General features: G+C 45.2%; 1 protein-coding gene across 1 annotated transcript in view; it reads right to left on the bottom strand.

The window, feature by feature from the left end:
- TCERG1L (transcription elongation regulator 1 like) overlaps nucleotides 1–13,015 on the bottom strand; it is a 98,899-nt gene that overhangs the window by 17,371 nt on the left and 68,513 nt on the right. The window contains 3 exon segments of the mRNA XM_050899042.1: nucleotides 552–621; nucleotides 6,382–6,536; nucleotides 10,897–10,985. Coding sequence (XP_050754999.1) covers nucleotides 552–621; nucleotides 6,382–6,536; nucleotides 10,897–10,985 — 314 coding nt within the window.

Here is a 13,015-nt window from a genome sequence, read left to right as displayed (position 1 = left end):
TTAAATAGAATGAAATTAATTTAAAGCCTTAAAACAGAACTGTTTACTTCATTTTCTTGCTGTTTTGGCAAAGGGTGAGGGAGTTGCTTATTTGGCACATGGGTTTTTTGCCTGTTACTTCATGAGAATTTGGAAGACACATGGTAATAAAGGTCAAATAAAAGCACAATAACAGAAATACCTCCAGATATTTCTGAGCCGGTAGCCTGGAAACCCTGACACCAGTGAAAAAAAAAACTGCTTCACTTCAATGAAGATGATAAAGCTTTTATCCAATATCTTTGAAATAACTACATACCCTTACAGTCTTTTTTTAACCATTTCAAAGTAAGTAAGAGTTACTCAGACAAAAATGGATGATGTTCATGGGAAACAGAGATTATAGAGGAGCATGGAGTTTGATGAAGATTGGATACCTTAAGAATGACTCTGATAATTTATCGATGTAGTTATCCATACAGAAGAAAAGAATTGTATTTCTCTTTGCACTTATTTGTACCAGACGTTAGCTTCCCAACATTACATATAGATAAGTAAACTTTAGAACTTACTTATTTCTCTTAGTTTTGATGCTAAGATCATCATTTTCATCCCCTGGACAAGAACTAACACATTTATCTGCTAAAAAGAAATAAATAGTTATTAGATTTGAACTAGATAAATGGGAATACAAATTCCTCAAATTAACCTTTCATTTGTTCTTTGGCCCCTGCTCAGGTATTTACTACTTTTCACTCTCCACAGAGTGTTTTAAAAATAACACGTATTTCATCAGATCCTCAGAAATGTCTTCATCCAAATGACAGTGATAGCAATAAAACTGACGGTTTTCATTCTGAAAAATTACTCATTGTTCATTTGTGACACGATTTTTTTTAAATCTTGTTATTGTTTCACCTGATACTCCCTCCTCCCTTCCCTTAAAAATGCAACTACAAAGACACTTCTGCAAAATTATTTCAGTCCTGGCAGCCTGAAGGATTCAATAGTGTTAACTCGGACCAGAACTTCCCTCCTTAGCCCCATTTCCCTTTCTTATATAAGCAAATATAATGCTGCTTTTCCAGAAATTCAACCACCAGTATAGCAAGGCTATGGAGACACCAACAACCTCCACACTCCTGACGTTGCAGAATGACTCCAAGGCAACGTTACGCTCCTGGTTTGGCCTGGACACTCATCCTTGAAGGACTCTGAGGTTGCGTTGTCAGTCATAACAAATGCGAAGCGTACGGAACAGATAAATATTTATGGAAATTATTTTTTTTCACGTAGACAAACTGCACTTTTCGTCAAAATTCAAATGGACGGACCACCAGAAGTCATGTCCATCCAGTGCTTGGTTTGTGTTGGGGACTCTTCAGTAGCTCACCACGAATTAGTTGAGAAATATAAAAATCAAACTGCATGTGGTTAGCTTGCGAATATCAGAAACACCAAACCTCAGCCTTTTTGTATTAGACTGGTAATGAAGACATGCTTGCTATTTAGGAAACTATGAAAAAATAAATTAAAAATAAATATAAAATTGAACTTAGGTTATGGAGATAAAAGGTTTGAATAACTTGATATGGCGAGATCTGATCTCACTGAAATCAGATGAAACTCCATGACATCTGCTAGAAAATGGGTCCAATCTTTGTATCATTGAAGCTAACAAAAATTTGGCCATTTATTTCAAGTTTCAATTTAAGAATCTTGTTCTTAGCTCATTTTGTTTCCCTATTTTAGGGAAATTACATGTTTATTAGCGTGCTTTCAGCAAATGTTACCTTTTATTTATATTAAGTGCATGAACACAGCACACACTAAATCACTGCAAAAGGAACAATAAAAAACAAACAGTAGCTGTAACGCTGTGGTGTGTGAAGACGAGGAACAGAGACCACATGAGGAGGAAATACACAGCAGGCACAAAAGGATGCATTACTGACTATAACTTAAAATGATAATAAGGAGAAATGAATGGCAGTCCAAAATAAGGAGAGTTTGATCTCCACATTCCTGACAATATACGAGCATTATGAATACATAAATGAATTTAATAATGTTTTAAATAAACATAAAATCACTGGAACTATTAGCTCTTCTTGGTAAATTCTTCTTTGGGACATCCCATTAAAAATACAAAAAAATAGGAAAAACAACCTGTAAACTCAGATGGTGGAATGTAATTCAATAGAGATATTATAAAGCTATTAACCAGGAGTTGAACAACCTGTGGAGGCAGCGGATCTTAACTTTAATGAATTCTGAAGGTAGTAATATGAAATGACAGAGTACTTGATGGTGTTTTCCAAGAGAACTGAAGTTAAAGGTGACTGGGCAAGCACAATCCTCTTCTTACCAAGTTTCACCACTATTAAAGAAAAGAAAAGAAAAGGCCATGCCCGGCGGGGCACCTCCTGCGTTTGTCACACGCCACAGACAGCCTTTCCAGAGCCAGCGAAAGGACGCACGCTGTGCTACGCTCAGACATCACGAATCCTGATGGGATGTTCTTTTAGTAAAGCAAGCAAGTGGTGGGAAGTCTGGCCCACGCAGTGAGCCTTTCCTGTTCGACATTTCCACAGGACAAGGGCAAACTCACTGGTGATGACCAACGATTATGTGAAGCTCTCCAGCTACTTGAAGGTGAACTCAAATTTGAAGTCATCTTATGACAAGATCTTTCACAGATTTCTGAAAAGGATACATAACTTTTAAATTTTGCCATGAAAAATATGTGAAGTGGGTGTTTATAAAACCGAATCTTAGCTACCATATAGCCTTCAGATAAAAGAACCCTGATACAATACACCCTGATTTCAGAGTTTACTTCCATCCGCTGGCTCCTGACACACCTTGGGTTCTCCCAGAGAGCAGTGACAGCCTCCCTGATGGAGGGACACCAAATCCTTCTCGCTTTGCCTGCATGAACAACTGCTATGGGCATCCTGTCTTGGATAAATGGGACAAGATTAGAGTCAGCATCATCACTTAAAATTTCACTGCAACGGAAAACTCAGTAAAACATGACAAATGGTATCTATACTCTCACTCAGGAACCTACTGAATCACATCGCACCGCTGGACCTCTGGTAAGATTATAAACTGACTTTGAAAGGGAAGGAAGAGAGGCAGCCGAGCACAAAATCTAATAATTGATTTAAAGCTTTGAGGAAGAATATTACTTGACAGTAATCTTTCCATGAAATCACGAAGCGGAGCACTGCCCCAATCTGACGGTCTATCAAGCTTTGTGCTGATTAATTAAATCATTCAGCTAATCCCAGCCATGTCATGAATTCCGGTTCGTTTTCCAGAACAAAGAGGAAACACCAGCGTTTACCAGGTGAGTTAAAGCGTTGTCAATCCATTGGCCACACGCAAAAATCTGGTTTGCAATTTTGTAAAGAGACCTGGCACCCACATACCGCACGTAAGCCTAGGAGCTTACCTACGTTGTTTCTAGGGACCATGCTTCATATTTTTGTCTGAATGCTGAAGGGTCCAAAATATTTGTGGGGACAGAGTAAACTGTATCATAACTGGTTTTGAATAGGGATCATACCAACTATGAATCAACATGCCATTTTCTGTAGTCAGAATGTCAGCTTTCTTTTAATTAGCTGAAAAAATAAATTCCTCAGCCTAAACATCCAGACAAACCGTTTGAGCAGGTGGAGGAACAGGAATAGATAAAAATGTTTTTCTCCGTTGCAATAAGACAGAAATATTTCAAGGAATCTTTGAGGGAGAATAGGGATATTGTGGTCAGTCTGTGACCGTACTGAGACAGCGGGGGGACAAGAAAAGAGAGCTGTCACCAGAAGATGTTGCGCTCTGCTGTCAGACAGCTCTGACTCGGGAACACGGAAGATCAAGGCATGAAAGTCCTGGAAACGCCGTCTCTGTCCTGGCCTGCGTCTGGTTGGCGCTGGGTCCCTCCACCCAGGTGACGTCCCCCTTGGAGGGGCTGGGGTGGTGCTGGCCGAGCGCTGCTCTGCCGCAGCAGCGGTCCCCGTGCAGCTCTCCGGAGGCACGGGAGGAGCTGTGCCTCCCCCCGATTCCAGGGGATGGCCTGATGGGAACCCATTAGTAAAGAGCCACGACACCTTCATAAATCTCCCTAAGAACTAATACTTTGTGGAGGCGGAGTAATTGATAAATGAGTAATTTTTCATTTATGCCTAAATTATAAATGCACTTGATCTTTCAGCGAAGCGATGTGCAGATAACCTATAGCACCCCATGAATAACTATGCTTGCCAACGTTTTTCGTGCCTTTGATTTAAAAATTCTAATTAAAACTCAGCAGCAGCAACTAAGCTAAATAAATTTGGCAGCCATTGTTGCAAACACACAGCTCATTTGTGTTATTTATTTACTCGAGATTACAAGCTAAGAGAAATGGTAACAAATAATTCCTTTCACCTCAGCAGCTAATATATACTAATTATAACCTGACTGTCTCAAATACTGAGCAACTGCAAGTCCCAATTATATCAAGGAAGATTAAGACTATTAGCAACAATGAAAACCATGGTCATAAAGAAACTGGTGCATGAATCAAATCTTGGTGGTACATATAGATAATAAATAAAAAGGATGGAACACACAGCAAAAAATAGGTTTTTGAAGTGGCACATATCAACAATGACTTTAGACTCTTCTCGTCAATTAATTACAGACCATGAACAACGACCCTCAGTTTTGTCTTTGCCCATCATTCCCCCTTGTCAGTTATTAATTGATCTTTCAATATATCCTGTAATAAAAAACGTATGCTGTATTTTTCTCCTGAAGAATGAACTTCAGCAGATCCGCTTTGGAATTATTAGATATACAGCTGAAGTTATTCAAGCCATATACAAAAATGATATATATACAAGCATGTGACGAATGAAATTTATATTGAAAAATGTAATGACATTATATAAGGACTACACTAATAGAAAACCATTCTTTGTAGCTTTTTTTCAGTAAACTTTTGCTCATACTGATAACATAAATCCTGATTATCACTCACTGTTACCTACCTGCAGACATAGTGTTTCAAGTCCACAAAGGCACGCTCACAGCCCGTTTTGCTGCAGTTAATTGGGAGCGGTGCCTGCGGATCAAAGCGTACATTACAGCCCCCATGGCCTGAGCGTAAAAGGCAGGTCACTCCACGAGACTGGCAGTGCGACCTCACTTCTAGTTATAAAATACTACACTTTAAAAGAATGACGAAAGTCTTGGGTTTTTCCCCCTCCATTCTTCTAGACCTCACCACTAAACAAAAAGCAGCAGCTGAAGGAGGCTCTCCACTGAAACCGCTGTAAAGCAGAATATTCAAGAACTACAAGCAGCATTTCAAATGACTGCCATGCATCTAGGTGTCCTCCCAGTTAACGGCAGGTCTTACTGACCCCGCTCCCACGTGAAAGCCAACGTAAAGCGTCAGGAAATAAAAGGAGCACTGACACAGCACGGAGCAGCTCCCAGTAACAGGGAGCCCACCAAAACTGGTGAAACATAACCTTTGGAGAGAAATGTGGTGGAACAAACTATGGAGCCACTACTGCACCGAGCAAGCACAGGCTGACATGCTGGGCTGCTCCTGGACTGGTCACCAGCACGGACAAAATCCGGGCTGAGCAACTAAGGTACGGAGCGCAGGAAAAAAAGGTGGCATGGCGAGGAGCATGGGATGGGAAAGTCAGGCTGGGAAAACTGCCTCCGCGAACTGGCCGTCTCGGGGAGGACCAGATAGCAAACACCATGGATCACTGACAAGCCAAGGGGTGTCTTTTAAACTGTATTTTGAACCACTTAACACATATGACTGCAGAGCAGCATGTTTTTCTTTAGCCACAACTCTCCCCTTCAGGAATCCACAGTGTTTCGAAGGTGACTGGCAGAGTCACGTTTAGATGGAAGCACCCACGTTTCCACCAAACCTTTCGACATTCATTACAGATTTACTACGGGGATTTTTTCTCCTTTCTACAACTTGTTTAGATAATCATTAGCTACAGAGTATCCGCTTTTGTGTAACAGCTGAATAATGCATTGGTAATGCATTCCTAATGTACATCTCGGCAATAAGTGTAATAAAACATAAAGACAGCATTTTCCGAGATGTATTTTATACATCAAAGATTCATCCAGTATAAGAAGCCACCTGTTTCTTCATTGCCAATAACAAGAACGCTCTATCCCCCAGCTAAGCATTTCAGTGAAAATAAGGATTTTGCAATAAACATCAATTTTAAGGCAATACTTTATATGAAATCTCAAAAGGAAAACCACTCTAATTACGGTTATCAAACTTCCACTGAACGTATTTAGCGACCAAGTTTCCCTCAATATTTGAGTTTAAATAGAGGTAAATAATCACAGGGCTTTAGTTACTTGCTGCAGGTTCCAGCTTGCGCTTGTGAGGAGGATCCTCGATGATCCGGTTTATGTCGCCGCGGTGCTTCAGGTCCACCGGCTTCTCCCAGACTGACAGCTGCATTGTAGGGTTGAAGAAGAAGACCCGGTCATCTCCAGTCCAGACTACACACCTATTCCAAGTGATAAACTATGCTTAGATAATGTCAGGTACACCCACGAACAAGAAATTAACCCGCAGCTGGCTTACTGCATCTCTGTTTGCAGTGCGTGGGTGAGACTCCTCTCGGACTGACAGCCTGCCCCAGGCCCTGCCAGCCCACACCAGTCGCCTCGGGTAGAGAAATTCTCTCCGTATCGATAAAATGTCATAGAAATGGTCTAAACACCCCAAAAAAAGCAGTAGGTGAAATATTCTATCACGGAAGGGAAAAAAGAACCAGGCGAGGAGGAACACCGTGGTGCTCACTGCAAGAGAAGCCACAGGAAAATACATTTCATGTTTTAAAGCTGTGGCTGAGAGCAGCAAGCGGCAGAAGCCTCGGCAGCGGGGCTGGGCGGCCATGGCCTCGGTGCCCACAGGCCAAGGCTGTGCAGCCATGGCCTTGATGCCCATGGGCCTGGGGCTGGGCAGCCATGGCCTTGATACCCATGGGCCTGGGGCTGGGCAGCCATGGCCTCGATGCCCACAGGCCTGGGGCTGGGCAGCCATGGCCTCGATGCCCACGGGCCGGGGCTGGGCAGCCATGGCCTCGATGCCCACGGGCCGGGGCTGGGCAGCCATGGCCTCGGTGCCCAGAGGCCAAGGCTGTGGAGCCATGGCCTCGGTGCCCATGGGCCTGGGGCTGGGCAGCCATGGCCTCAGTGCCCACAGGCCAAGGCTGTGCAGCCATGGCCTTGATGCCCATGGGCCTGGGGCTGGGCAGCCATGGCCTCGATGCCCACAGGCCTGGGGCTGGGCAGCCATGGCCTTGATGCCCACGGGCCGGGGCTGTGCAGCCACGGCCTCGGTGCCCACAGGCCAAGGCTGTGGAGCCATGGCCTCGGTGCTCATGGGCCTGGGGCTGGGCAGCCATGGCCTTGATGCCCACGGGCCGGGGCTGTGCCTGCAGCTGGCAGGCAGCCGAGGACCTGTATCTGTCTGCCTCTGCGGGAGGAGGCATAACCACAGCATCCCCACGGCATCCCAGCCGGCTCCCACCGTGCTCTGCACTGAACATTCATTTTAAATTAGCTAAAATAATATGAAAATAAGTATCGCACCATCCTTAATAGGCATTCAAAAACCTCCAGTTTTACTTCACGAAATCTGTATGTGATAAACAAACAGAATATCAACCTCAAGCACGTACTTTCTGAATCGTAATGAAAACTAACAAACATCATATACACACTCTTACTTCCTCACACACACACATACAGTTATAATGGGAAAATGTTGGTATCTCTGAAGCATAAATACCTGGAAGGAACAAATCTTACCATTAGAAGCTCTGCTGCTTAACTGTTATTAAAAGCAGGGAACAAAACCGGTTTAAAAAAAAGTCTGGTCTGGGTAAAAGACTACAAATATGAAAAATGCTCCATCACTGCAGAGTACTGTAATAAGATAATCCAACATACTCTGTGTACCACTGGTAAGACATCACCATTGATCTTGCCCAAACACGTAATGAAAAATACATAACCTCTGTGAGAAACCGTGGAGGGAGCTGCAGGGCTGCAGGGCGCCGGCAGCAGCTCGGTGTAAGCGTGTTACTGAGCCCGAACATCACGGTAATTATGTCCAGTAGACTTAAATGTCCTCCTGATGAACAGGAGCACAGAATTGGTTGCACAAACCCAGCCGTTGACTTCAGTCACACTTACGCCGCACGGAAGTTTTGGCATCCTGAATTCAGTGACACAGATGTGACAAATATTTTAACAACTGTTTATTTTAATACACAAATGTTTTGGATCACGAAAGAGCCTCACAAGACAGATGCGCTAATCCCCTGTTACGCAAGGATTAGCTCTAATTACTACTTCTTACTTGGTACCTCGGAGCTGCAGGAACCTCTGTTCTCCCAGAAACACTGACCCACCAGCCCCGAACCTCTTCTGCAGAACACACCAAGAGGGACTTCTACAGGAGCACTTTCAAACCAAGGCTCCACACTCCCATAAATACCACAGTCGTCCCAGAAGGAAGGGGATAAATCTTGGCATTTAGGTGAAGAGGACAGACGTAGCTGATTAATTTAAATGGGTTATTGTTATCCTTTTATAAATATTAGAATTACGGTCAGGACACAGGCCCAATCCTGCCCAGGAGTAAATGCCTGCTTTGAAATGCCCCTTGCTGGAATTTCTTTCATTGGCAAGTACGCACACCGCAGGATTTGAACCGCTTGGGGAATTAGTTGCAAACGACGGTAAACTTGAAACCAGCATCTTGTTTGGGATCTGCGATGCTACCACCTGCACGTGGGACTGTCGAAGCTGTTGTTTGACAGAGATAACAACCAGTGGGTTTGGAAACGTGTGTTTTGTCTCTGCTGGTACGCTGCTGTGCTCCCTGCTCCTCTGGCCAGGCACACCGATGTTGATGGTGCTCATTAATCACTGAGTAGCGCCAGGTCTCACGTGCTGTCACCCCAGGTTAGAAACTCTGGGGTCCCTTGTGACACCTCTTCACTTTTCCACGACTAATATAATTTGACATTTAATCTAAAATTAATGTCCCTTTCCCCATGTAACATGTCATCTGTTCCTCTTTGGTATAATAACGGTTTCAATTATCCACAGGGGACGCATGGTCTTTTGTTTCAGTCACAGAGCATAAACTGGAAATGCAGATATTGTTATGTTCATGTTTCCCTTTAGAAAATTGTAATTTAACAATGAGTAAGGGCACAAGATGATGATATTAGTAATTTTTTTTTATTTCATAAGGTAGGTAAGGTTTGGTAACATTCCTGAAAATTTTTCTGCCATTGAAAATTATGGTCTAGCTACTTTCTGAAGGTGCTTGGTGATGTCACATCAACCATGGGTCCTGCAGAAGCAGGAATCCAACCTACGGGTGGGGAGCGGTTGAAGCAAATTCAGAATTTGTTGAATTTGTGTTGCGTATCTAGTTTCAACCCATCAGAAAAATTTGTCAATTGTGAATGAAGTACCCTACAGGCATGCTCCACATTCCATCACGAGCCATGGGGCAGACGAGACACTGTCACCTCAGAACATGGGACAACTGTCAGCGGGAGGACTATGCCCCCTCCCTCTGGTCCCAAGGACCAGATTTGGATGCCTTTTCTCACACCCGGAGTACTCACTGGGTCACTAAACAGTCCTCTGGAAACCCAGAAATGTCAGGTTTCTCCTCAGAGATTAAAAGATCACAAGTTTGGATCTGAGAGTGGTGCACTTTGGTGGAGGTACCGGCTGCCCATTCACCACTCAGCAGACACTGCTGGAGAAGAGGGGGTGCTGCGAGATCCCTCTGTGGGTACCACTGGCCAGGGCTCTTTTCTGTGAGAACAGACCAATGAAACCATAACCTGCTTATGATGCTGCTGGGCTCAAATGGTTCCTCTGCACTAGGCCATAGAGCAGCAACTGTCAAGAAGAGAAATGAGGGATGTAAATCACGTATTTACGATGTTGAGATTAAGCAGGACATCAGACTGTGCTTACAGCACTGGTTTGCAAAATGGCACAATATGATAATAACAAATAATGGCTGATAGCTACGTGGAGTGCCTTAGCCAAAGATCCCATAGATGTCATCCACTAAGTATAAACTAATTGTTATATGGGTAAAGGAGGTAAAAAATCCTTCTAGTCAACCATTCAGGACAGAAAGTAAAGAAAGTTTTTACCTATTTAAAAATGACACAAGAGAGCTTTAGTCACCCAACATGTAGTTACCCGAATGGGAACGTGGTCAGGAAACCTGGGTCATGAGACACAGCCTATTTTCACTGATACAACCTGAAATCAACCCCATTCTTTCAAGACAGTAAGAGTCATCCACTGCCAAGGAAATAACTGGGAGAGAAAGAGGATCTGGCCCTAAAAAGCAAGAACATTTCTCACGGATCTTGTACTTCCCCTTCAATCCATCCAAGCATCATCCAAGCTGGATCCTCAACACATGTAAGACAGAGCCCAAGGAGCACGGCCAAATGCAGCTCTACTCACAGCAGGCAAGTGGCCACGCACAGCCACAAAACCAGACAGAGAACCCATCGGTTGCCTCCTGCCAGACCTGGTCCCTGGCTGAGCCGAAGCTCCGCAGCACACTGCCCTTACCTCGCAGATCCCAGGGAGCTGGCTCACACCGTGTTTGTGGCTACCTCCCCACATTTTCCTTACGTACATGATTAACGAGGAAAAGCTCCAGCGGAAGCTGGAACGGGAACCCAGCATTGCTACTTAACACCCAGGGTAGCGTGTCTTCCCCACGTACCAGACCACTAACGCATGTTTGGCAAGGGAAACGGCACTGATGAACGGCTTCTAGCAGGTCTGATTGCATTTGCTTACCATGGTGATCCTGGCACCGGAGTGGACGCCACAGGCTTGTTGCCGTTTGATGTGCTGTCATCCTCGTTTACTAGTTTAAAAGAACGATCCTTCAAAGACAGATAGAGATTAGTCAACAAATAAAGCCGATGCAGAAGACTGTTACTGTTACACAAATCACTCCCTTTAACTTGAGGTGGATCACCCTTATCGCCATTATTCCACGAGCGGCTTTACGAACAACCAGCTACCTTGAGAACAGCCCAGATAAACAGGAAATAACAAAAATGTCGCCCCGCTTACAGCAACACAAATGAAAAACCAGCAGGCGTGCTTTTGTCCCTGCCAACAGCTCACTTGGGACAGCGGGTATAACTCTGCATATTGCAAGAACGAGGAGAGCCGCCTCTGCAGAAATGAAGGGCGAGGAGTGACACCCGTCCTAACCAGGGGCAGGGACGGGCAGGAGGGTGCTCCCACGGCCGCCCGCCCCCGGGTCTGCACACAAAGCACCAGCACACGCAGGGGAGCAGTGGGAAAAGGGCCAGGGAAGGGGTGCGGGTGGCACCCGTGGCAAGAAAGCGCTTGTACCAGCTCCAGTGCGTGAGGCAGCGTGTGACCGAAGGGAACCACTTCCACGGGCGCAGCGGGAGCAGCTGAGCGAGCCCGGGGAGCGCACCCTGCCCCGCAGAGCTCAGCGCCCTCGCTGCCATCACCGGCTGCTCGCTTCTGAGCAGTTTTTCTGGGACTTCCCGAAGACATCACGACACTGGCAAGAGCGACTGTCCCTGGCTTCAGCCAGCAGTGACCCCGCGAGACAGAGGGGACCCGGCTGCACTCCTGTCCCCATCGAACCCCCCTGTGACAGGGCTGGGCCGCTCTGCGTGAGGCTGGCCGTACGGATGGAACAACAGACAACGCAGGAGGGTTGTATGGTACAGCTGACAAGCACAGGCAGTGTTTTACCGGCTGAAGAACAGCTATTTATTGTAGCAGCTTACGGAAATGAACTGCGAGGGGGAGGCGTGGGAGGGAGGCAGTGATCTAGCTCAATGCGGTATCAAAACATGAGAAGCACATACTTAATTAAAAAATAATAAAGCGTATGTCCAGAGGTCTTCATCTTGAAAGTATTTTATAACTTAAAAGCCCTAAGGAATGTGCCCGAGTACCAACGCAGCTGCAAATGCGGGGAACACCTGCAGCGCCTGGTAGGCAGGGAAGGTTTGCTTGCACAGAGCCTAAAGACAGCAGCGCGGTAGGAATGTGCCAAATGAAAATAAACTGAACAGTAGCTCAGTCCACAGGTCCTCCTCCTGCAAAAAGCATGTGTGCATAGAGCAGAAGTGCGGGGGAACAGACCATGCCTGCTCCAAGGCGGCTTCAAGCATCTTCCGCACTGCTGCTTTCTGAGCCTGAGATGCTCTTCCACACCCCCATACTCAGATAAAGGTTTCCCTCTTTTAGCTTTAGCCATTTTCATGATGTCTGCATGAGCTGTGCAGAAGCAAGTATTTCCATTTATTTCATAGAAGCTGGGAGTACAATTTAGGTCCTTTATAGAATAATCCAGGCTCTTTTATAAAAAGCTAATGAAGTTACACACATATAGTATTACCCATCTGTGAGTTGCACATACTATTTGCTATCTGTTTATGTTCACCTGTCAGTTTTATTTAAGGACCATGCAATTAACTGTAAAGGAGGGCTACAGAAGTGCCCAGCACAGTTAAATTACTAACACCAAAAAGGTGACAGAATGATAAAATTCTTCCTTGCACCTGGGGCTGATGTTGCGAGAAGTGGCAGGAGGTCCAGCAAGCTGACCCTGCTCTGATCAGGGGCTGACTCAGCTCCACAGGTCCCTGCCACCACAGTGAGACACAGAAAAATCACAGATGCTCTGGTTCTGCACTTCAACTTCTCAGTACACAAATTTTGTCCCGGGCTGTGTCACACCTCCACGTTTGCACTCTCACACACACCCCCCCCCGCCATCAACTCGCTTCTCCTCCAGCATGGGGAGAAAACCAGCCGCGAGCATCCCTCCTCTGATACCCTGACACTACAGTGACAGAGCTCTTACAAAGCACCGAGATAAATTAAATAGATAGCTCTCGAAAATTGACTGTAGGAAACA

The sequence above is a fragment of the Gymnogyps californianus genome, chromosome 6 (assembly GCF_018139145.2).
Source record: "Gymnogyps californianus isolate 813 chromosome 6, ASM1813914v2, whole genome shotgun sequence".
NCBI lineage: Eukaryota > Metazoa > Chordata > Aves > Accipitriformes > Cathartidae > Gymnogyps > Gymnogyps californianus.
Note: the sequence above shows the minus strand (reverse complement) of the source record. Positions and strands in the feature narration are given on the sequence as shown.